The 25,764-nt window shown below is 33.9% G+C and overlaps 6 protein-coding genes across 10 annotated transcripts in view; 3 read left to right on the forward strand and 3 right to left on the reverse strand.

Annotated features, from left to right (window-relative positions):
* The first annotated feature begins 5,860 nt into the window (after positions 1 to 5,860).
* Positions 5,861 to 7,311, forward strand: LOC105455667. Its single transcript, XM_011699160.1, has 5 exons — positions 5,861 to 6,165; positions 6,259 to 6,391; positions 6,474 to 6,588; positions 6,669 to 6,798; positions 7,170 to 7,311. The coding sequence occupies exons 1-5, from the start codon at positions 6,036 to 6,038 to the stop codon at positions 7,229 to 7,231; spliced, it is 570 nt and encodes a 189-aa protein (XP_011697462.1). The 5' UTR covers positions 5,861 to 6,035; the 3' UTR covers positions 7,232 to 7,311.
* Positions 7,229 to 11,068, reverse strand: LOC105455666 (fas-binding factor 1 homolog). Of its 4 annotated transcripts, none has more exons than XM_011699156.1 (13): positions 10,747 to 11,068; positions 10,112 to 10,611; positions 9,822 to 10,016; positions 9,563 to 9,709; positions 9,282 to 9,484; positions 9,046 to 9,208; positions 8,664 to 8,955; positions 8,351 to 8,583; positions 8,134 to 8,277; positions 7,901 to 8,065; positions 7,719 to 7,840; positions 7,542 to 7,656; positions 7,229 to 7,430 (listed from the first exon to the last, which is right to left on the reverse strand). In XM_011699156.1, exons 1-13 carry the CDS (start codon positions 10,853 to 10,855, stop codon positions 7,356 to 7,358), a joined length of 2,463 nt encoding a protein of 820 aa, XP_011697458.1. In that variant the 5' UTR covers positions 10,856 to 11,068; the 3' UTR covers positions 7,229 to 7,355. The 4 variants fall into 4 exon arrangements, with proteins under 4 accessions (XP_011697458.1, XP_011697459.1, XP_011697456.1 ...); XM_011699157.1 differs by having other exon boundaries at positions 9,563 to 9,706; positions 10,747 to 11,067; XM_011699154.1 differs by having other exon boundaries at positions 10,106 to 10,611; positions 10,747 to 11,067.
* Positions 11,069 to 11,293: 225 nt separating this feature from the next.
* LOC105455665 (protein phosphatase PTC7 homolog) lies at positions 11,294 to 15,103 on the forward strand. The gene is made up of 5 exons (XM_011699153.1): positions 11,294 to 11,921; positions 13,622 to 13,801; positions 13,912 to 14,110; positions 14,322 to 14,578; positions 14,885 to 15,103. The coding sequence occupies exons 1-5, from the start codon at positions 11,675 to 11,677 to the stop codon at positions 14,932 to 14,934; spliced, it is 933 nt and encodes a 310-aa protein (XP_011697455.1). The 5' UTR covers positions 11,294 to 11,674; the 3' UTR covers positions 14,935 to 15,103.
* Positions 15,104 to 17,303: 2,200 nt separating this feature from the next.
* Positions 17,304 to 19,952, reverse strand: LOC105455664 (derlin-2). Its single transcript, XM_011699152.1, has 6 exons — positions 19,606 to 19,952; positions 19,108 to 19,173; positions 18,766 to 18,933; positions 18,146 to 18,268; positions 17,810 to 17,973; positions 17,304 to 17,616 (listed from the first exon to the last, which is right to left on the reverse strand). The coding sequence occupies exons 1-6, from the start codon at positions 19,702 to 19,704 to the stop codon at positions 17,517 to 17,519; spliced, it is 720 nt and encodes a 239-aa protein (XP_011697454.1). The 5' UTR covers positions 19,705 to 19,952; the 3' UTR covers positions 17,304 to 17,516.
* Positions 19,953 to 20,063: 111 nt separating this feature from the next.
* Positions 20,064 to 25,055, forward strand: LOC105455673 (cytoplasmic phosphatidylinositol transfer protein 1). The gene is made up of 8 exons (XM_011699167.1): positions 20,064 to 20,348; positions 20,521 to 20,669; positions 21,402 to 21,490; positions 21,807 to 21,814; positions 21,895 to 21,966; positions 22,892 to 22,990; positions 23,338 to 23,493; positions 23,904 to 25,055. Exons 1-8 carry the CDS (start codon positions 20,298 to 20,300, stop codon positions 24,147 to 24,149), a joined length of 870 nt encoding a protein of 289 aa, XP_011697469.1. The 5' UTR covers positions 20,064 to 20,297; the 3' UTR covers positions 24,150 to 25,055.
* LOC105455671 overlaps positions 24,951 to 25,764 on the reverse strand; it is a 30,246-nt gene continuing 29,432 nt past the window's right edge. For both annotated transcript variants that reach the window (XM_011699166.1, XM_011699165.1), the window contains 2 exons: positions 25,530 to 25,632; positions 24,951 to 25,354 (listed from right to left, as the gene is read on the reverse strand). In XM_011699166.1, coding sequence (XP_011697468.1) covers positions 25,263 to 25,354; positions 25,530 to 25,632 — 195 coding nt within the window. In that variant the 3' untranslated portion in view covers positions 24,951 to 25,262. The remainder of the gene's footprint in view (positions 25,355 to 25,529; positions 25,633 to 25,764) is intronic.

The following is a 25,764-nucleotide window of genomic DNA, read 5'->3' on the forward strand; positions in this document are numbered from 1 at the left end:
CTCGCTAATCGAATTTTTCTCGATCGAAGGTGCGGCTTGACAGGCGACAAGCGCCAGCAAGAACAACGCGCAGCAACTCTTCAGACACATTGTTCGATTCGTATGTAGACCGAAGTTGAACTGATGAAGTAGGACTAGGGTACCCGTTTTTAAAGGAATCCACGAAATCGGAGTTGACGACGAAACCATTCGCATTGTTTGCAAAATTCTACGAGCGGTTTGATGAATCGGCAAATTTTGATGCGTGATAAACAGTATATGTGTCCTCGTTCTCATTAAAATTACGCGTGATGATATTAATTAGATCAATTATGGACAAAATTAGCTTGAAATTAATCTACAACATTTTTATTTCATATAAAATTACATAAATTTTTATAAATTGTGTTATTGTGTAATCGTGAGCGCATTTAAAAAGGAATTATACTTAAATATTATTTAAAAAATTGTTTTAAATTGAACAAAAAATAATTTGCATTTTCTTCGTGCATGTATTTACAAATTTCAAATTTAAATTATTAAATAATTAAGTTAATTGATCAAAGTCGACGACGAAACCATTCACGTTCCTTGCGAAATTATGCGAGCGATTTGATGCAGTGGCAAATTTCGATGTATGTTAAATAATACATGTGTCCTCGTCCTCATTACAATTTCGCGTGAAGATATTATATTAGATCAGTTTTGGGCAAAATTAGCTTAAAAGCAATCTATAATATTCTTATTTTATATAAAATTACATAAATTTTATTGTGTTATTGTGCAATTGTGAGCACATTAAAAAAAGAATTATATTTAAATATTATTTGAAAGATTGTTTAATAAATTAAACAAAAAATAATTTGCTTTCTCTTCGTACATGTATTTACAAATTTAAAATTTAAATTGTTTAATAATTAATTAAAATAATTAAACAATATTTATATGTTCAATCTGGCATTACTTATATTAATTCCTTTTATTTTATTTTATTCCTATTATATTATTACGATATTAGTATTAATATAAATAATATTATATATTATTATAGTTTAATTTTTATACAAAGTAGGTTAAAAAACTGGAAAATTTAAAGGATAAAGTTACTTAAATGCTTTATTTAATAAATCTAGTTTCAAAGCTTATAAATTACAATAAGTTATAAGTAAGGCATGGGAATCGGCGTGGTTATTGGTACGCAATATTTAATTTACATAAAATTTTCTTTATTCTAAAAGTCAAACGTATCGACTATCTTTTTTAGCCATCTTTAGTGACAATTTTCAATAGTTACATTTAACTCTCGCTTTTAGTTTCTTAATGTGTGTATTCTTCCACGTCTAGTGAGTGAGGAAGCAGTTATAAGTACCTCCAATAGCTGTCCATACAGTTGAAGGGCTGCATGGTCTAGCTATATGTCCTCGAATGTAATAAAACATACACTTCGCATCTTGGCAATGATACTCGCTCGAACTTTGACGAGTACAGTTGCTACGATAGTTTTTTTTTCTCTGATTTTAAATTTTGACCAAGTTTTATATATCGTTAATTTTAGCTATTTATTAATTTTATCGTTGCCAAGATGCGACGTGTGTTTTATTATGTTCGAGGACATACAGCTAGACCATGCAGCTCTTTAACTGCACGGACAGCTATTGGAGGTACTTATAATTGTTTCCTCATTCACTAAACGTGGAAGAACACACATTAAAAAACTAAGAGCGAGAGTTAAATATAACTATTATAAATTGTCACTAAAGATGACTAAAAAAGATAACCAAAACGTTTGACTTTTAGAATAAAATAAATTTTATGTAAATTAAATATTGCGTACCAATAATAACCACGCCGATTCCCATCTTTCTAACTTATTGTATTTTTAATTCGGGGAAATCTTGTTAGGTTTTTATTGCTTTGCGACGCTATCGCGTTAATACTTAAATTGATTTTATTATCTATCTCGACAATCTTTACATGACCATCTCTCGAGTACATGCATTTTTGCAATCTGTCCCTGAAGTTTTCCAGAGTAGCTTCTCTCTTGCAATATTTCAACCAATCTTAAATGTACTTACTTTACAAATATTTGTTTTAAGTTAGTAAATTCTTCGAATTTGCACTGAATCATTTGAAGGATGTGGTGATTTACAAAATATTATATGATTATATTTGTTATAAAGTAATTAGTAGCTATATACAGTAGTGTCGCGACGCCAAAACATGAAAAATGGTAATAAGATAATTTGTAAATGACATATATATTATTTTCTTTAGTTTACACGATTAAAATTAATTAAAAAGTCTCTAAGTGTTTTATCCCTTTAAATTTTCCCGTTTCTTTGGTCCATCGTGTAATAATATATAAGTAATTAAGTATTACCAGGATTGGAAAAATTAATTTATAAAAGTAACTCGTTACTGTTACTGATTTGAAAAAATAATTTTAATTATTATCGTTACCGTTACTCAAAAATTAACAAATCCTTATAGTTTTTATTACTTATTTTTCATCGAAAATCTTGATGAAATTGATTTTAGAGGCATCCAATTGTCTATATCGTTGACCAGTTCACACACAAGATCTACCTAGTACTTATGATAATATTAGCTCCTTTTAAAATTCATATATTTCTGCATGTTTCATGCGTGCGCGCGCGTGTGTGTGTGTGTGTAATAGTATGCGTATAAAGTTACGATAAAGGTATAAGATTATATTCATTATCATTTATTTAAAAAATGTAATGCTTTATGATTGACGTTATAAATAAAGGAAATGTTGCTTATTTATTACTAAAAAAAAGTAATTGAAATCATAATGACTTTAGAAATAACGCGTGATTCCTCAATCATGAATATTACTACACAGTAAAAAATATTTTGTATTTATGGAAACGGATAGTCAACATTTTTATAGAAGAAAAGAATATTAGTACTTTTAAAGAGACGAAAAAATTTAAGTTATTAGGAAAACGTTAACCAATTAAAATTAATTAAAATAAGTAGTTAAAGTTAAAAATTAATGCATTTATAATTACTTAAGTTAGATTACAATTACATTATTAATGTTTTATCTTTATTATTTAACTTCTAATTTTTTAACTATAAGCTATCAATCTAAAAATGACTATTATTATTTAAGTTGTCGAAGAAAAATTAATAATGTTACCACACGAATTTTATCAAATTTAACAATGTATAATGGCATTTTATGAATTTGTATTGCATTTTGACTCTGAATTCAAGGATGCTTATTAGCAAATACGAATTGTTGTAAAATCAACTCGATAATTTTGCTGCGTATTAGTAGACTTTTATAATTGTGTCGATTTCGCTGTACTGTTATTCGTTTCGCAATTACGTACATATGTCGCCACTCACATTTTTTTACGCACTTCTTTTTGCTTATACGTCAAATTCCGCAACCGAAATCCAGTTTCATAAGCACAATAACGAGATTTAATCACATAAAAAAAATATTGATATAAAATTTTATTTTATCTATATGAATGTTAAAAACCATAATCTTTTGTTTAATTTATTTGCTTTTTTGTTACATGTTGATAATAAGTTCAAAAAATTCATATTTGAAAAGAAGAATCGAGCTATATATAGGAATAAAATTGAATTGCGATATTTGATGCAATAAATAGTGGAAACGTTAAAATTGCTCCTAATTAAAAATTTTCTACACACAGTTGGAAAACTTGTGCATTTTTGTAAAAAAATCTGCTGGTTAAAATTTTTGTGTTAAGCAATCATCATATTTATGTATAAATTTAATATATATCTGTCATATTAATTAAACTTAATAAATATAAAATGTAAAATTTTTAAAATGATTTAAAAAATATGTTAAAGCAACACAATTTGCACATGTGTTAAAATTTACAAAATAAAAATGTTGATTTTACTCTACGACAGGAGTAGGCATGATCGCGCGTTATTCTCCGTGCGATTTCGATACGGACTCGACGCGTCTCAACGTGTTACAATATGTAATACAATATTAATTATTTTTAATAGTTTATAGTTCTTAATAATTTAGGTGGAGCAATTCTACTAGGCATGAATGAATCATTTCGTGCTAATTATTATTATTATTATAGAATTTACACAATTCATAAAAAAGATGCTCAAAAACTTTATATTGCTAATGATAATAACATATTACGATACATTTAAAAGTTTTAATTATCTTGCAAATCAACTTGATTATGCTAATAATGATACAATTAATTTTTATGGAATTAAAAATGAAAGTTTTTTATTTAACTTACTTTAAATGTTCTGAGAAAATTTTAAATATTATAATGCCTGATTTTTTGGAAGATATTTGTTAAAGAGATTTACACTTGTTCTTTCATATCTGCGATAAATTTAAATTTATTAACTTCAGCGACTTAATGTAGGCTTGATAAAATACAGGCTTTCGACTATGATTTAGACATAATAGAACTAACAATAGTGTTGTGGCGATTGTATCGCCCCTACCGCGGTTGCAACATATAGAAAACAGATAATAGAACATATAAGATTTCGAGGGAATTTCGCGTACTTAAGCGAATTTTCGAGAATCATATACACGGCATAAGCATATTATACTGCACAAATAAATATAAGACAAGCACGAGACGAGATTGTAAGCCGAAGGAAAATGGTAAAATAATAATTATGCAACGTCTATCAATACCGGCTAGGTGAAAAATTAACCATATAATTCACATATCGCTTTCTTTTCGAAGCAATATGGATCACGTTGAACATCGATCAGAATCGCATATGCGACACCGCATGGCGATATCATGATATCAATAGACGTTGCCGCAGACAGTCAAGAAGGATCTTTAAATGTAAGCCGTTTTAATTTAAACCGAGTCAAGCAGTTTATGGTCAGATAATAAAATCAACGTTCTTCGAAAATAAAAATCAGAAATAGATCGTGAAAATTAGATAGCTCTCTCTCTCTCGACGGTCGGTTCTCGTTGCGTGCAGACAGTAATCTTGTCTCGTATTGTAATAAAAGTAAGTAAGTTAACGACCGAAAAAGGGACTTAGAACATTTCACTATCCTCGCTCCGCATCTCCTATCACGCATCGATCACCAAAGTGTTATGTGTTTGTTTGTATAACTAAAACATATAATGCAATAGGACAACGTGCAGTTCAAAAATATCATTCTCGTGTTTAGGATACATTTGTAAAAAATACATCTATTTTATTTGTTGTAAAAATAATTGATTTGCTGTGTACTAAAAATTGGGAAATTTATCCTTATCTATAATTAGGAATCCTTAGAAAAAGATTTGTTATTATAACTGATCACTTTTTGTAATTTCTTTTTAAACAGACTTTATATATATTATACAAAATAACAATATATTTTATTGTATGTATGTTAAACACGTTTTTCGTGTTTCACTTTGAGATCGCGTGTTTTTATTAAATTTTGAACTCTTAAATTGAAAATATATTGTTTGTTTAAGAAAATTCCAAGTTTAAATAATATAATATAATAATAAATTAAAAAGAAATGCCAGTATAAAATTTCATTTGAAAAGATTTATACTTTTAGGCTTCCATCAAGATATATCTAAAATAATTAACTTTATCATTTAATTATATTTTGTACACATAACACAGAATAAAACCAAACAATATACCATGACACACAACAAATTCGAAGACTGTGTTACTCGCCGGAAATATCAGTAATCTGAGAGAGGACATAATTTTCAAACGCGCAATTTTTCGAAAATAAAGCTGCAGGTGCGAGGAAGGTGGATGTAGCATGGACACGCACTGCAAATTATATACCCGCGGTGCAGTAAAGTGAATGTTGCTAATGTAGTTTACATCCAATTCTTCAGAGGGCGCTAGTGCGGACTCTAGATACATGTATAGAAGTTTGTTTGAAAACAGTTTGAAAACTTGATCAAATGAAAACTTAATCGAGGAACGTCTCGAGAGTGATATTTGAAAAGTGATTGCCGTTATTATGATAGATATTAATTTTTGGCATCTCGTCTCTTTAAGCGTCTTTTAGCGCGATCAGCGACATGGAGGACATAGAACGTTTTATAAAGGTTGCGCAGCAGAAAAGGTTCGTTGATCAGCGTGAACTGGAACGTCTCGACGTGGAGCCCATTGAGCACAGGAAATTAATGAAGGAACTGCAAGATTTGAGAGGTAAGTCTCTCCCGGATTACTTCCAATTGGAATTAATTGTTCCGCTGTTGTGAGAATCGTCGCGATTATGTGCGTAAATCTGTTGTTCATCAGGAGAGAGAGAGCAGTGCAAGGAGAACATCACGAAACATCTCAATATGATTACGTCGCACAAGCATTCTATACACAAAATTGTACACTCTACGAACGACATCTCAGGCTTGCCTGTGCCGCACGATTACGCACAGTATGTATGAATATTCTGACCCCCTCCCCCCCCCCTATCCCTCCCTCGCTGCTGTGTAAAACTTTGACACTCTCTGTTTCAGAGACATGACAACAATGTTCAGCGATGCGATCAATTTCTTGAATAACATAGGAGATATTCGCGAAGCACTCACTAAGGAGAATAATGTGGATCCTTCGACGTTGATTCAAGCCGTGGTAAAATATTGGAAATTTATTCAGACAAATTGGAGATGAAATATCCTTGAATGTATCTTCATTTCCTAATCTGCTTTTAGACGACGTGCGCAGAAGCCGTAGGAAGCAAGTTATATCAAACAAAGTGCAGTATTACCCAATTGGAAACGTTGAAGGACAATATAGCGGTGCTCCAACAATACATTTTGGATAATAGCGACAATATTGAGGGTGATGTTTCGATTTTCACTTTTCAGTTAACACTTAATAGTAATTAAAACAACGTGTCGACTCGTATCTTGAAATAAATTAGAAACGAAAGGGAATAGAAGCTAATAAAACAAACAAACAAACAAACAAGAGATGTTAGAATATAAATTAAATGACATAATTATACTCAAACATCTCTTATTTGCTCGTCTTATTGGCCTCTATTCCCTTTTGTTTCTAACTTACAATTAATAATAATATTAATGTTATTTGCTGTTTTTTTGAAAATTGAAATATGATAATGTATAAGCTTTAGATAGTAACAATTTAAAACAAGATCAATTCAAGATACAGTAATGCTAGATGTAGTAATTAAAGGTCATTGTTTTCAGATGAGAGTATAAATTCAACTATCAATGGTGAGTCAATGGATAGCGGATCAACTATCGTATAATAAAATGCGTACTAACGTTTATTGTCTGTGTTACTCAGAATATATAAAATATTAAACAGATAGTTTTCATGCGAAAAGTATATAATACATATTTGTTGAATATTTTATCAAAGTTTTGTGGCAGTCATGTATATTCAATGTTATCCAATTGGTCATCCAGATTCAGCTTTAGCATTACTAATTGAGGATCAACGACTTCCTGTAAAACAATTATATATGTATATTTTTGTAAAATATTAACTTTACGGAATAATTCCAGATAAAGATAACTTTATTATTATTATTATTATGTATTTCCTGATTTTCTTACTGTAAAATGACTAGTGACTTGAAACGCATGCTGCTGACTAGACGATGGTCGCTTGTCTATGTAACTATACGAGGTATTTGTACTTCTTTTCAGTTTCTCCAAAGCCAATTTTTCGCTGAGAAAATTCATCATTTAAGTATATTGTTTTTTATATTATTAAAATTGATTCAGTGTTACCTTGCTAAATTAAACTCCTCAAATTTGCCATAATGGGGATTGAATTTAACTTTATGCTCATTTTCGATGTGATGAGCCTCTCTCAATGCCTTCTCGGCTTCTTCATTTTTCGCAAATGCTATCTGGATAATTATTTAATTGCATTAACACCGTCTATCTTTGCAAAATTTGATTATCATTACCTCTGTAAAACTCTCGAGATCTTGGGCGCGTGCTGAGAGCCAGCGTTTCTTTTCCGTTAAAATCTGCTGCTGCCTCTCGAGATGTTTAAGTCTTTCATGCCATTTTAATCGTTCCAGATCCGCGAGTATAGTGGCATCTTGTGCTGCTTTTATAGCAGCTGTCGACTGTAAAAAATTGAATTTATTTATTTCTTTAATATACTCTATTGTACACATTTATCTTTTTAATTTACCTCTATCTTCGTAACATTATCCGAATTACTTTTTATTATCCTCAAAACTTCATATTGCTTCTTTTTAGCCGCGATCACTTCTTTCTCCTTCGTTAAAATCTTCAGTTGTTTCTCTTGTTCGTTAAACCAAGATTCTTTCAAAGCCTTGTATTGTAGATTTTTCAGATAGTATTATAACGTTCAAGTATTGATTATCAGATATTAGGTAAATAATTACCTGTAAATGATTACGCTCCCACTGCACTTTTTCTTCAAACAATTCCTTTTCATGCGACAAAGATTGCTCTCTCTTTTGTAACGTTTCCAATGCCTGATTGAGCATGGCGCTCTTTTTCTCTAACTCGAGCACCAATTGCGTCACGTGCGAATCCAATCTGTCTGCTACTTTCATTATCTTCTCACGTTCTTGCTCCAGTAATGTCTGCTGCTTCTTCATTTCCGCGTTTTGTACTGTAAAACAATATTCCATAAAGTGAATAAAAAACTATGAATTATTTAAAATCACTTATCTAACAGCATCACAAACATACTTTGCATGCCTTCCTCCTGATTCTTCAAATAATATTCCCTTAACTTTACACTTTGGTCATCTCTTTGATCAGTCTTTTCGTGCACATTTTTTATATTCTCTATAATAAAATCAGCTTTTTGTAACAAATTTTGTAAATCAGTCTTGTGGGTCGCTATGGTTGTCATAGCTAAATTCTCCACCTCTCTCATTTTTAATATACTTTCTATCGTATCAAAATGCTCCTTCTGTAGCAGTTTTATATTTTGAGAATGGCGTTCATAAATTTCTTCTATAACTTGCGCATGCTCTTTCTAAATAAAACGAATCACGTTAAGTTAATTTTAATTGTAGCAATATATGATCACCGAGTGACAATTTTAAAATACTGAAAGAATTTCTACCTTTAAATTCTGTAATTCTTCTTTATAAAATGTCTCAATTTGTACTTTCTCGTTTTTCAGCTTTTCAATCTTTGCTTCATAATCCGCCTCCAAACACTCGAGTTCTTGCTGCATTCTCTTTTCCAATGTATCCGTTCTCTCTTGCAAGAATCCTATTTGTCGTCTTTGGAACGATTGTACGATTAAACAATTTTTGAATTGTCAACCTTTCAATTTAATAACGATCTTATACTTACTTATACGACTCATCCAGAATCATTATCTCGTTTTCATATTTGTCGTTTAAGCTGTGTAACGTCACCGACAGATGAGACTTCTCTAATTCTAATTTATGAACTGCATTTTCATAGCCTATGCTTTTGGGAATTGAGCTACTACGCGCATCTTCCGAATTTATATTTACATCAGAAGTAATTGGAACAGCCATTGCGTGGGATGACTGTAAGATTAAATATAAATTTAATTACAAAATAATTATGCATATAAGTCTTATTATAAAATGACTTCCAACGCTTGCCTTAGAATAATTTTCTTCAATTTCCTGTTTCTCGTGCTCATTGATTTCTACTTCTTGATTGTCCGATAATCTTGACAATTTTTCTTTCTCGTGTGGCAGTGATTTAGGTATCATTGTCTTATCCTCTTGTGATACGTTTGCTACCTGCTAATAAATAATTAAAACAATAAAACTGTTTATACAACTGTTTTAAATCAAACATATTAAAATAATTAAAATAATAAAACTGCTTTTATTATAACAGTGACGCTGACATTACCCCTTGAACAATTTTATCGGAGCTAGATCTCTTATGCCTGCTAAACAATTCTTCGGTAGGTGTTACTCTATCCTGAACATAATCGCTACTTTTATCTTCTTGTATTTTCTTAGGCTCCAACCAGTCTGGTAGATATTCTTTAGTTTCCGATTTCTGTCTACCAAGGTCTGCAGACGCTGTACGCCTTTCTGTCGTCTTTGAAATTAGAATGGAATTATTAAGCATGAACGGGCAGCAAAATTGAATATTATTACATATTGAATGTGCAGGTCTAATGAATTTACATTTACAGTCTGGTCAGCTTGACTTGACGTCGCGCTCAAGGAGAATAATCCTAGAGGATCGTTGATGATCTCCGAGGTCCTCTTGCCTCTACGAGACTCTCTCGTTCCAAGAGCCGTTGGCGCATACGTCGAATGTTGTGATTGCGTCTTAGAAACGTCGGCCGTGTGCTGTGTAACTTCCAGCTCCAGCTGTGCAGGTTTCTTGTCAACTAATTCCTTTGACGGCAACGTATGCGACGTATCCCCAAACAAATCCTGCATCAATGACAATTTCTTTGCCTTATCGTCCGACTTTTTTGGCTTCTCAAATCCCGTGACGCTTAACGCAGACATCAAGCCAATCTCCTTCTCGTCCAGCTTTGAACTTGACAACGATTCGTTGGAAGCTTTCTTACTGAACAAATCGTCTATTATACTTCGCTTATCTCTCGCCGCTGCTGAATTCTTTTGGCTCGACGGCAAAGCTTCCTTATCGGCTAGCAAACTAGTCAGCGGGTCATCCTCGTCTACAAGTGAGAAATAATAAAATAAACTGTGCTTCTACAAGATATAAGCCATAAAAATTTTATTAATATATTTGTCATGTGTTCTCAGACAAATAATTTAGAAAGTGCATACTGATCAATGTCTTTTAATTGAACCTGCAAATGTAATTCTTTTTTTGCCATTTTCTGCGGACGGATTCCTCCTGAATGCATTACTGAATAGCTTATCGTCCAAGCTGTCCATATCCTCCACCATTTCTGTCATTTACGTATTCGCGTGACAATAATAAATATATTACAATTCAGGTCGTGCAATAATAACTTGTAGACTATGCCAATTATTATTCTAATTATATATTAATAGCAATCGATTAAATAACAAAGATGTGTCATATATGTTTATACAATATAGCGTTCGGGAAGTCTGCGCCTCTTTCTTAAATATTGGCATTGCACATGTTGACATGTTGCTAAATTATAGGGGGGGAGAGGAGGAGTCCCCCCCCCCCGGTTCCCCCGGTCACCCGTTCGCAAACATCACCGTCATGCAAGATTCACACCGCGTCGGGCATCCAATGGACGTTGAAAGAGACGGAGGAGAGCCGTGTGAACCCGGCTTAGGGGGAGTAAAGGTCGAAGTCTAATCGGACTCGACGCCAGCGCGCCACGTGATCGCGCACCAAGTCTATCACCGAACCTTCTTCCCGTGTGCCTCCTCGGTTACGACGGTTACCTCAGTGCGGTGAATGAGCGTGAATGAACGATAAGCGCGTGGACGATCGTGGCCAGCTTCGCGTCGCACGGTTCCTCGGCCGCGGGTCTTGACAAGGTGCGAGAGAAAAGGGGGCGAAAGGGTGTGTGTGTGTGTGTATGTGTGTGTGAGAGAAAGAAAGAAAGAGAGAGAGAGAGAGAAAGAGGATGGCGCAGAGGCGACTGTGAGTCGGCGGGATAATTGTGGGCCGGAGGAACGAGCAAAAGGAAAAAGGCGCGTCGTGATGCTGCCGATGATTCCGCTGCTGGTGCTGATCGCACGCTCGTCGCCCTCATCGTTATCGTCGTCGTGAAGCGAGCCAACCCCGTCACGATGCAATCCGTCTACTGGACTGGACGATTGCTGTCGCGCGCGCTCTGGAACGGCATCGCGAGCTATAGCAGTGCGTGCAGCGGCGAGCAACAGCCGAGCGCCGTCGTGAGCAGCAGGCGCCGCGAGGCCTCGCTCGTCTCCGCCGTCTGCGGTTTCCCCAAGGACTTTGCCCGGAGCCGGATACGCAGGGGCCAGTTCGGCGACGACGCCTGGTTCACTGCCAGATTCAGGACGGCCGAAGTCATAGGTGAGAGATCCCGGGGAGAGATCTCTCCCTCCCCTCCCCCTTGAACGTTGTTTTTCGCATCCCTCTCGCGCCTCGTTGCCTCGTGCATGCACTGGGAGTTTGTTTCTCCAAGCTGCACTCCCTCTCGGAGTACTCTTTTTACCTCTCTTTCTGCAGATCCTATACCGCCTATACGTACATTTGCTGTTGCTGAAGACTTGGCAAAAGTCGCTGAGGGGGACTTTGCTTCCTTCAATTATTTTCTCTACTTATGATTTTTATTTTTTTTTTCTTGAATCTTGATTATGCTTGTTTTAATACACATGGATAATTTATTTAATACAACCACAAAAAAAAACAGATTTATGCTTTGTTTCTAAAACGACAGATAACTGTTAATAATATGCAGTTTTTTAATTGCTGAGTAGACAATTTAGATTTCAAATATATATGCTGTTAAGAAAAAATTTATTTTTTATAACCACATTATTATGCTTGTTATGCTTAAAAATAAGTAAATGTCCATCTAGGGCAAAAAGAATGACTTTTGAAGAAAAGAAAAAAAGATTGTCTAAAAAATGAAAAGATTGCAGCTAGTAGTAGAAAGTAGAACTCCAGTTTTGAGTTCTACTTTACAAGTAAAATTATATTTTAAAAATTCATGAGAATACATCTTGTCCGTCGTGTGTGGTATTTGATTGAACTTTTTGCTGCACTTTCTACACTTTCCTGCAGTTCTTGTCCTTTTTTCCCCTTTTAAAGCTTGAGTAAAAAAAGCTTTTATTTCGAATATAATAAATATGACTGAAAATTTGAGAATCCATCACTTCAGAAGGCTTTAAATTAATTTTTTAAATACATTTTTTACATAAATAGTTATTAATATGGTTACATTTTTATATATATCTTTTGTTCTTTTTTTTAATATGAACATCATATATGTATATTTATGCATAAACGCAGTTTTTTTTTTAGTATAAAAGTTTAATTACACAATCTTTTAAATAAAGATATGATATCCAAGAGAAACAAATGTCATGTTGTCTGTATTTATTAATTATTAATTTGTGTATTTTATTTTTTATATAATTGTTCGAAATTTATTTGAAATCGTGTTGGAGACGTTTATAGATATGTATATTTATCAAGCACACATGAAATATCTAATTAATTATAATAATTATGTCATGTGCATCTGTAATCTAAGTGCTTAAATTATTACTGCACCTTATTGGCATATAAATTATTTATAAAGTAATAGCTTATAAATTATTATTGCACCTTATTGGTATATAAATTATTTATAAAGTAATAGCTTAAGGATATATTAATTCCATGCACAGATAATTGTTGTTAAGATTCCTGTTTACTGACCATTATAATTTTGTGACATCAGAAGCAAAAAAAAATACATAATAAAAATTCTTGTAAAATGTATTAACATGGAAATATTTATTTCTATTTCAATAAAACAATTGATAGAATCATCTTGTAAAATATATCAGAAACTCTTGAGTCTTAATATACATATAGATTATGGCTCAAATTATGTATAATTTTTTGTATTAATTATTGTATAATTATGTACTATGATTCATATAAATGTTTTACCAAACAAATTAAAAATTTTAAATTAAAATTTATGAGAATTGATAAAAATTGACTAATAGTTATTTAGATTATTGCCTTATATAAATATTAATTATATTGTAATACTTCAGGTGTGGCTGATGGTGTAGGGGGATGGCGACACTACGGAATTGATCCAGGAGAGTTTTCTAATTTCCTAATGAGGACATGTGAGAGGCTAGTCTCGATGGGCAGATTTACACCTACAGAACCAGCTGGCTTATTAGCACGTAGTTACTATGAATTGTTAGAAAATAAACAACCAATATTAGGTAAGCAGATTGCTTTTAGTCGTACGTAAAAAAAAAAAGAGAGATAAATCAGAACTATTTAGAAATGTCCTAAGATTGTTTCTGACGTTGCTAATTTCTTTGGTATACAGGTAGCAGTACCGCATGCGTAATAGTTCTCAATAAAGAGACGAGCAGCATTTACGCAGCCAATATAGGAGATAGCGGCTTCGTAGTCGTACGAAGGGGAGAAGTGGTACATCGGTCCTCGGAGCAACAACATTACTTCAATACTCCCTTCCAGTTGTCGTTGCCACCTCCAGGACACTCTGATCTAGTACTTCGCGACAGGTATAGATTACTTTTATTTTATATATATATATACACACACACACGAAATAAAAAGGGATGGCCACTTACACGGGGACACCCTGTATGTATGTATATATATATATATATATATATATTCGGCTTATATACTTCCGTATATTTCTGTATACTTATGTTACACGGCAGCCGTGAAAAGTAATTATAAATAATTTATATTTCTTTCTTTTTTCAGTCCAGAATCCGCCGACACTTCGAGTTTCGGGGTAGAGGACGGCGATGTGATCCTTCTGGCAACCGACGGGGTATTCGACAATGTGCCTGACCAGTTGCTAGTCACCGAGATGCGTAAGATTGAGGGCGAGAGGGATCCAACGAAAATACAGTGTGTCGCTAACACGATAGCGTGGATGGCGCGTCGTTTGGCTTTTGACGGCGCCTTCATGTCTCCGTTTGCTCAAAATGCCCGAGAGAATGGGATCGATGCAATAGGTATGTAAAAGAAAAGATTAATCGTTTACACCGTATTAAAAGCAGATATTTTTCGATTTAAAAGAAAAATCTTTCTATAAAAATGTCTTAAAAAGCTAAATTATAGCAATAAAATAAATTCATGATATGCTATAATTATTTTTCATTATTTTCTTTTTATAAAAGAGATTAAATATCAATTAAAAATTTTCTTTTATTGATTGCACTTGGACTTGATTCACCAATATACATAAATAAATGAAAAAAAGTTTAATTAAGGATATTTGACAAAAGAGCGTGTACAAAAGTAGATTTTGAACCTTTCAGGTGGTAAACCGGACGATATCACGGTGCTTTTAGCAACAGTGGCGATATGATAAAACAATAAGGAACAAGTGTACAATAGAGCCCTGATGATCATTGTATTATAGTCCATGTCATTGCGTATATGTATTTAGTTATACATTCATTATATTAATCCTATTACGCTAATCATTTATTATTTAAATCGAAATAAATGGTTTTGTAAAATCACTTCTTATCCTACTCATTATTATTCAATTTTTTTTACAATTTCTTTGATAATTATTAACGTACTCTTTGGCGAATTGCGGATGTGCTTGTTGATTTACTCTTTCAGCATCTACGTGCCACATATCGCACGTCCACTTTCAGCGAATTTGTCCACTTTCTTTAGCTGTAACCAGCTAAAAGTAAAAAAATATATATGAAGATCAAACGAATCAGGATTAACGAGAAAATATCTTATGATCTTTACACACTTGATGAGATACTGAAAGAGTTAATACAAACGTCTCCTAACAGGAACCGATTAGGGATATAATCGTCGTTAACTGCATCAGAATGACAATATTTAAGAAACGATTGAGAAATTCCAAGATTAACGACTTAAAAATCCAGAATCGCAACACATCCACATCAGAATTACAAATATAATATATTAAATACTCATCGAGCTAAAAATTCAAGGAATACATCGTGCGAAAAGCATCCTAGCCTGGAAGCCAAAGATATAATAGAAGATAAATACGTGCAAATAAAGCTAAGAAAATTAGAACTAAGAATAAGCAACAAACATTTGAATTTTAGTGTTGTTCGAAAGGAATAAAGAATTTAGATAATTCTAAACCTGAGGAGCTTAGAAATTGCAATTACATTAATAATTAACGATATAATTATTACTCGCGCGGGAGTATTACATATACAAATTTCTTTACCTAAATCAGTACTGTAAAATGAATTTGTATTAACATTTATGGGTGACCTATGTTAAAAATTCACATCGGTTCAGCTTAGAGTCATCATTGTACATAGCGCTCACGAGAAATCACAAAAAGAAAGTTACATTTATAAACTGATTATTATAAATCGTACTTGGCAAAGTAATGTCCATCTGTTTCAAATAGAAGAGAAAATAAAAATCATGCAAAGCTACACACTAAAATTTAAATCTTTTTAACGTTTTTAAAAATTCGAATAGTTATTATTAAATACTTTAAGAAATAAAATTCCAAATTTGCTACAACAAGTAACTGACCAATAGATTGACTCTGGAAAAAAAAACTACCTTTCCATCGTCCTCATGATAGAAAGGCAACGAGAAGAAGCGACGGTTATTAACTATAATCAATGCAAAGTCTCCGTTGTATTCATATAGTACATAATATACACGTATGAACAAAGTGTGGGAAGTGTGTATATATATTATTTTCTTTAGTTTATATTTAACGATTTGTACTTTGTAGATGTTGCCTAGATTACACTTCGCTACGATAATAAATATAAATAAATGCTTTAGTACACTTTAAAATAGTCTCCCTTGCACAATGGCATTTTTTTTCTCTTTCTTTCACTCGACACTTGCAAGAACTATGAGCACGGTTAGTGTGTATCACAAAATTACCACCGATCGCAAATATCTTCACAAAAGTGACACTTGATACGATAAATCTAATTAATTCGCGACTGAAAAATTATCACCCGCGCGCTGAACCGGAAGTTCAATCTCGCGACAGACGGGTTTAACTCTCGGAATGCCAATTCAGTTGCACTCGCGTGCATAAATTAATGCTCTTTCTATCCAATTGAAGGATTTTGAATTCGGCAGATGTATGAATCCGCGGAAATTTTATATAATAATACTCGTTATTACTAAAAACTTTTTACTCGCTTACAATATGTTTAGGATGAAAATAAGCTACTATATACGATATTATTATCGTACATAAACAGCTTGAACTAAATTATCTAATAACAACTAAAATTATACTAATCTTTTTACGATTCAACTCATTTCAAACTTGTGCTGAATCTACGATTGAATAACAAAATATATCGCGACGCCCTTATATTCTGAATAGAATTTTAATCGTATTTTCTGCAATAGCGTTAGATACGCAACGCTCTTGGCTTCCAAAGAGTTAATATCATTGATAGAATCCGGATTCTGTACGCAGAAACGAAAAACATGAAATGTGCAAATGGAATTTAAAGAAATCAATAGGACTTATTTAAGTGCGTATCTGGTAGCTTTTTCGTTCATATGCAGAGTGTATAAATACTCGTGCGCTTTCTCTTGTCTCTAAAGTCTTTGAAAAGTTTCTTTGAAAATGGCTTTCTTTTGATGACAATTTGATTATTATTACAGGCTATCTATCGCAATCTTTGGATGAAATCTTTTAATTAATAGGTGTCGAATTTTCGCTAAAAAAAAAAGTACATTAGCTCCATACTTTTCGGAAGATCTTTAATGAAACGAAATCGCCCGATCTCTTATACACCCTGTGTATTACGTGTGTCTTATTATACATCTTTTGCGTACAAATCCGGACACTAAAATTGTCAATAATCCCAAAGGAATAATGATGGAGACGCACGTTTCCGCAACGTCTTCGGACAATAAGATACAGCATTGGGAAGAGAATGCTGAATTTTTCGATCACTGTACGACTTCCTGTCCCCAATTGAAGCCACCTGGCCGGTCTTCCGGCGGTGGCATATAATCTGGATCTTCGGGATGTGCGTCAAACAAAGTCTTACTACGAAAGAAAGAAATGTACATATGTTATCTCTCTCACCAGTAATCTACTGTATGCTACTACAGTATGCTTATCATCTTCAAGACACTTTAAAACCTCGATAAAGTCTGATCAAGAACTTAATTAATAAATAAGCTGTTGTGATTTGTTTGATTTTAAATAATAATTTTAATTTCAGTGTTAAGTTACTTACAGTATTTGCGGAGTTTTCAGAATTCGGAAACCGCCTCTTAACCGGGGAAATACGTCCTCCGCGAAATAGTAAGTATGTCCTACCGCCATCCCCACAAGATCAACCCATATCGTATTGCCAAGCAGCACAGAGAAGCCTAGCAGCACCCACGGTAAATACGGAGCCTGAAAAAAAAAAATCAAAATCATCAGTAATTAGTCGGTAATCAGCGTGACAAGTCACTTATCGAATACACGTCAGAATAATGATGCAATAGCTTATTATATTACGTAGACCGCAATATTAAGAAACCAATAACGTCTGAGCCACGTGTACATATATTTAAATTGGACTTGCTTGGAAGTTCAAAAGTCCGAAGAAGTTCATCCTGACAAAAGGATTCCGTCGCGACCACACGTACACCAACATTATTGTGAATGCGTGCCCGAGGAACAGCAAATTAACGAAGAATGCAAAAGTCTATGGATATAGTTAAGGAATAACGATAAAATATTCTCAATAAAAACAACATTCTCTTGAAAATAGTAACGTTAATAATTATAATTACTATAATTTTAAATGTTATTTAAAAGTGCTGTTAATTATTATTGAGTGATGTAATCTAATTTAATTATTAATATAATATTACTAGGTTCGTATTGCTTGTACTCAAAATCTTCGTTTTCTCTCTCTTCAACACACGAATATATATATTTATCTCGGTTTAAATGCAAAAATTTTTCAAGATTTCAAGCAAAATGAACAGACTACATATTATGGAATTGTTCAGAATGGATTTCAAAATTATTCAATTATTCCCTAGATTTCCATTGTGCTTTCTAGGGAAAACGAAATAATTTCGATCAGAATCTATTTCGAACAGCTCCATCATACGTGCCCAGGGAGTACAATTGAATGTTGCCGTGATTATAATTACTATTGGAATTCTAACGAGATTGATATTTTGCCAAGGATACAATCATGCATATTCCGCCGAAGATGAACATCATCACGAAATCAGCTGTTCTCCTGCGGAAGGACCCTTCCTCCAACATACGGCAATATCGATACGTGAAGATCATATTGAATAATAGGTTGAACCCAACATTTCCGAAGAACAGGAATGTTGTTATTAATCGCCATATCTGAAATAATAATCCAACGTAACGCTCTAGGAAATTTACGGTTATATTATGATGTTTGATAAAAGCCAGGGGAAAAAAAGTGCAGATCTATGCATGTAAATTTTCAATGACATTAATGACTATCTTATATAACGAAGCCACAGCCACTTTGCATAGCTATTTGCATATCTGTACCTGGTATTGCTCCACAATAAGGATGGGATTGAAATACAGTTGAAACGGGGATACCAAGTCTAATTGCTGAAACATTTTTAAAGTAGTTACATCGCAATTACGTCGCACATACATCTTATTAAGCTCAATTAAAGTTACTCCCGACTTAATTATCGTCAGACTCGTCTAGTGCGTAATGTCACTTCTATACAATCGCTAGGGCAGGCATCGGGACGATATAAGCTGAGTCATCGATGTGAGCTCGAGCGTGAGATTGGACGATCTCGAACTTGACATCTCAAACTTAAACGCTCGCGAGGAACAATTGGGACTTCGAGAATTCGAAAGTGTGAAGGAATCTGGTGCAAAGATTTCTAAACCCGCGCGTAGCCGACCGGAGGCCGACGGCGACGACGAACGCAGGGGCGCGCAGCGGGTCGAGCGGGGCGGGAGGGGGAGGGGGGGTGAAAGAGAGAGAGAGAGAGAGAGAGAGAGAAAAAAAACGCGCGAGATAGATACCACGGCGAGGGTCGTGATGACACAGGCGGTGGTGTAGGCCCGCGTCACCACGGGCATCTGCATGTACTCGTGCCATAACGCTTCGTAGGCCATTGGCATCGATTGTCGGCGATCTCACGCCCGTGAGCTTCCTTCCTTCGCACCGAGACCACGAGTCGCCGCTCCCCTCAAGCTCGGCCCGCTTCACCATCGCATGTTCGCAACTGCTGACGACGCGCGGCGGCAACGTTACCTGCACATCGTATCCGTAACCCGCGAACACGGCGCGAATACGTCGTCCGCGCAGACAACACACGCGATTTTTGTACACGTAACACGTGAAACTGTCGGCGAGAGGCGCGCGGCGCGGTCCTGGGGGAAAATCCGCGCGGGGTAACTACGCCACGGCGTGGCGTCGGCGCGCCGCCGCGCCAATCCCCCACGCGCGGCGGGGGGGCTCGTGACTTTTCCGCCGACGGGTTGCCGATCTGGCCATCGATCACACCGCGCGAAACGGTGAACTTCACCACCAACCTCTCGTCCGTCCGTCTCGCCGACCGCCGTCGCGCCGCGGATTGTTTATCCTCCCGTAACAACGTTCGGACGGACGCGGGGAGTCGCGGCGGTTCTCGGGGATTCTCTCCTCCATCGAGGACGCACGGGACCGCTGACGCTCCGATCGACTCGAGGAAATAATCTCCGGGTAGTTGAGGATGGTTCTCACGAAGGAGTACCGCATTTGCATGCCGCTCACCACGGAGGAGGTATAACCTTTGCTCGTCACACACTCGCTTATTTAATTATTTACTCGATGAACGCGAGTGTTTGGCCTTACTCGCCTGAAAATTATCCGTCGCTGCGTGCCGCTCGTTGGCCCTTTTTTTCCGATTTTTAATGAGAATTGCTTCGCGATGACCGATCAATTTCTTTGTACAGTACCGCATCGGTCAGCTGTACATGATCGCCCGACATAGTCATGAGCAATCCGATAACGACGAGGGCGTGGAGGTGGTGGAAAACACCGTCTGCGAGGATCCCGTTCACGGAAAGGGCCAGTACACTGAGAAAAGGATCCATCTGTCCAGGTGAGTCGTGTTTTTAACCCTCTATCCGGAACATGTCGAGAAACGCGTTTTGGACTAATGATTTTTGGACAGAATTTTATGTAGGGTAACTATTCCTATTAGTGTGCCTGTACGTCTCTATTAGTGTGCTTTTATATTTAAATAAGTCATAAAAATAAACTGGTACAAATAAATAGACAAAGTGTTTTTTTATTAAGTTAATACTTTAACTTAATAAAAAAAACACTTTGTCTATTTATTAAGTTAATACTTTAACTTAATAAAAAAAACACTTTGTCTATTTATTTGTACCAGTTTATTTTTATAACTTATTTAAATCATCTTTAGTTAATACTTTAACTTAATAAAAAAAAACACTGTCTATTTATTTGTACCATTTTATTTTTATGACTTATTTAAATATAAAAGCACATTAAAACATACAGGCACACTAATAGGGACAGTTACCCTATTTTTTTGGCAAAAATTTAGTTTACGTTTGGTTAACCCTTTACCCTGGATACCCGGTTACATGAAGCACCCCGTCATAATGACCGCTATTCCAGAAAAACAGGAGTTTTATTCATTTTTCGACTGGTGTAAATGTGTACCTTAGCGGTCATAATGACCGATATTCTGGGTAGAGGGTTAAATATACAGTGTGTTAAATGCACAGTATTATAGCAGATATTAGGGTAGCTTTATAGCAGCTTGCTTTCTTAAAACAAACACTGTAACTTGTTTTCCTTTCAGTAAACTCCCTTATTGGATCCAGTCCATCCTGCCACGAATATTTTACGTGACGGAGAAAGCGTGGAACTATTTTCCCTTTACTATCACAGGTATGTTTTGCATAATGCAATCATAATTGATCTTTTATCAAATTTTATAGTTGATGCTTTAGAAGTTGGAAGTAGCCTGATCTCTTTTAGCACTGATAAAAATAATGATTTTCAAATCTTACAGTTTTCAAAGAAAAGGTCTCATTTTTTATAGTTAGAATATACACTGTTTGTACTTAAAATGAAAAGGTAAAGGTACATGTTTGAAATTTGGCGAAAGAAAAATTTTAGTGCAATAAAAAAACAAACCTAAAGTTAAATTATTTTATTAACACTTTTGTTTTCTTGCATGTTTGTTCGTGCCTGGTGGCTGCAGAATACACTGTGAGTAAAACGTTTTTTAAAATGAATATAATTTTATACATAAAATTTTCTGTTATTTCTAAATTTCTTTTTTTTTTCAGTGTTCCTTTATACCAAAGTTCCACATAGCGATAAACACACGGTACGAGGACAACAACGGCTCCACGGAAAATGTGAGTAATTGTACATCACGCACGTTTTGTTAACTCATATGTAGTAATGTGAGTAATGTAATTAGAACAATATTAATAATCAAAAATTCACAAAAATGTTGTCAATACGTGCCTACGCTGTTGTTGAGGCGTGAAAAAATAATTTTAATTTAAATCATGAAATGTCATATAATCAATTATATAATTACATACATGTATATGATGAAAAAAATACGTTTGGATCCGTGATGTGAATTCTCTTCAGTAAATAAATTATGCTTCCCCATATGGTACCAGTCCCTTTCTCTCACACGACAGTCAAACAGTAAAATGGTCACTGTGTGAGGAAAAAAAGACTGGTATCATATGAACAAACGTAATTTATTCACTGAAGAGAATTCACATCACGAATCGAAAAGTCTGATTTTACTGTATCATGTGTAACTATAAGAGATGTTAGAACAATCGTATAATTTAATTTGACAAAATTAAAGTGCGACGTTTCGACTTTTATAAATTTGCTTCAGCCGCAAAAAGTCTGCTTGTTCCACTTTATTATTGTCAAATTAAATTATATGATTATATTCTAACATCTCTTTGCTCGTTTTATTGGCCTCTATTCCCTTTCTAGTTTTTATTTCTTTCTAAATACGAGCCAATATACAATTTTTGCATTAGATTCTTTCTTAACCAAGATTTTTTAATAGGAGCCAAAGTACCAATTGATTTTTTTATCCTATATTTGTATCGTGCATAATTATATAATTGATTATATGACATTTTATGATTTAAATTGAAATTATTTTTTCACGCCTCAACAACGGTGTAGGCTTGTATTGGTAACGTTTTCGTGAATTTTTTATTTATTTGGAGCCATATATAGTATATTATGTAGTATATTATTCTATTTAATATTAGTAAATGATTCTATTCTATTAAATTGCAGTGCTTAGGACTGTCACCTATTGAATTGATTCATCGAGAAGTCGATTTTGTGGATATTGCATACGACGAGCTCTCCGCGAAACATTACAAAGAGGAGGAAGTAGGTTCATTTACAACATTGACCCACATATAATTCCTAACATTACATTTTCTTGAAACGAAAGGAAATAAAAGCCAATATAACGAGCAAACAGGAGATGTTAGAATAATCATCGTATAATTTAATTTGACAATATTAAAGCGCGATTTTACTAAATTTTGCTCCAGCCGCTAGAAGTTTGCCTGTCCCGCTTTAATATTGGCAAATTAAATTATATGATCATATTCCAATATCTCTGCTCATTTTATTGACCTCTATTCCCTTACGTTTTTAATTTCTTTCTAAATACGAGACACACAATTTTTGCATTAGATTCTCTTCTAATCAAGATGCTTTAATTGTAATAGGACCCAAAGTACTTTCAATCGAAAAGAACAGGTCGTGGGCCTCTGGTTGAAGGTTGGCGGGAAACAACGCAACCCATAATGTGCTCATACAAATTGGTTCATGCCTCGTTCGAGGTCTGGGGCATGCAAACGCGAGTGGAAGATTTCATACATAGAGTAAGCTTGTCTAATTGATCATACGCCTGCCTTACATTTCACTGATATTTTTTTAACAATTATACAAATTTTTAACAATTTTACAAATTATACAAATCATATTTTACGTCATTCAATATTAAATATTTTCTGAACAGTCATAATAGAAAATATTTAATATTGAATGACGTAAAATATGATTTTGATTTCATACAGATTGTATGTGCAATATTCAAAGAACAGTGCCTAAGAATAATTTCCGATAACATAAAAATAAAATTGATTAAAGATTAATCAAAAAATGATTTCTAATAATTATTTTGTCACGGTAACTGTTCTGCTTGAATAGTTCACTAAAACCTAGTTTTTTTTCAATAAAAATACATTTTTTGTGAATATAGGTTATCTCCATTTTCTCTCTATGATTTTAGTGTATAAGGGACGTTCTACTGCTGGGTCACAGACAGGCCTTCGCCTGGATTGACGAGTGGTATGACATGACTCTGGAAAACGTACGACAATATGAACAGAAAATGCAAGCCGAAACAAACGAAAAAGTCAGGCTGAAAAATCAACTTGATGAGACACAACAAACCGCTACGCCAGCTACGCCGTCCTCGTCTACGCCAACTACGCCGAAATCGCCCACACAACGATCATGGTTTTCCTGGTCGTAGCCGTAATTAGTGCAAGTCGAATTTGGTCTCTGCGGCAATTTTTCGTCGCTCCGGTTAATATTATACGAAGGAAATGAATAGCATTCTCATTGCTCATGTCTCAGAGAATGCGCAAATCAGTCATGACATATTCTTTAAATGAATTTTACATTAGTAGTTTAATCGGTGGTTTTACCGTAGTAAAAATTTGTGCAGTTTTCCTGAAAATACAAGAAAAGTAATTTTAAAGAATGTAAGTAAAACTTCTATAAAACTTTGTTATCATTAATCTAGTTTTAAGTATTATACATATATATAGTCAATATCTTTTTCGCGAAGGAAAACCCTGAGAAGGAAAGGAGGACAGTTGAAAGATAATAGTCGATAATAATTTTTAATTTTTTTTATATAAATAATTTTTAATTTCAAATAAGAGAAAGTATTAATGTTATCTTTATTAATGAATATGTCTCTAATTGATTGCTGCATTTTTTTGGAATGTCCTGTATACATAGGTATAGTTCCATACACGTTCTATAAATAGGCTTGCCGCGAAACGATTTCTACTTATGTACTTTCGTATCGAAATACACCTGAATACACCTGAAAACATCGCACTCTCCCGTGTGCGATTGCACTGATAAATTTTAGGAATGCCTAAAGGAAGTTGGTCTAAGTCATTCCACGAAATGACATACAGTTAAATTTTGAAATTCAATTAAATCATGAAGTTTAACTGCACACTTTGGTCACACCTTGTATACGCAAATAAGTTTCACTTGCGTTTTGCTCGCGCATTAGTAATAAATTATTTTTATCGTGTACAATTCTATAATGTTATTTATTTATAATACATGAAACTTTTATTTGCAGTTTAATGTATAGAGGCACTGGAAAAGATATGAAAATATATGTGTTTGCAAATAATTCCTTACTGGTTTAAATAAACATCATTATTACAAGTACATTTTATCAGTTTTAATTAAGATTGATAATTATTATTATTCACTGGCAGCACATGGACATAATATTTTAATTGAAGTACAATTGTGAGCTATTCGGTCGATTCACAGACAATTTATAAACAAAATTGCAACGATATAAATACAGTAATTTGCATTGATTATCAAGTTTTTAATTAGGATTAGCAATTGCCGGATGTAACCTGCCAACGACTGGACGTTGTAACGGTGTAATAAGAACACGTGCCATTTCGCCAACGTGACCTGTCAGCAAAATTTTATTGAATCGTTAGCAAACGCTACCAAGTTTTTAATATTCTTACCATTATTAAGAATTGTAGATTAAAATAATGAATATTCTATGAAGTAATAATACATATCTCTTAATAAATATACATAAATTAATAAAAATTAAAATTGTCAATTAATAATATCTTACAAATATTCCAATGATCTCTAAGTCGAATGATAGGATATAATAACAATGAAAATTCTTGCCATCTCGTTAATGCTTCAGTTTCATCTGGTGAAATCGAAGCTATCTAAAAATAAATGGATTACAATTGTAATTTTAGAAAAATTATTTTTAAAATAATTACACTAAAATAATTACATTAAATTAAACATGATTCATAGTTAAGCTAAGAAATTTTTCATGAGTTTTTATCTGCTTT

Source organism: Wasmannia auropunctata, unplaced genomic scaffold (assembly GCF_000956235.1).
Source record: "Wasmannia auropunctata unplaced genomic scaffold, wasmannia.A_1.0 LD335888.1, whole genome shotgun sequence".
Classification (NCBI taxonomy): Eukaryota; Metazoa; Arthropoda; class Insecta; order Hymenoptera; family Formicidae; genus Wasmannia; species Wasmannia auropunctata.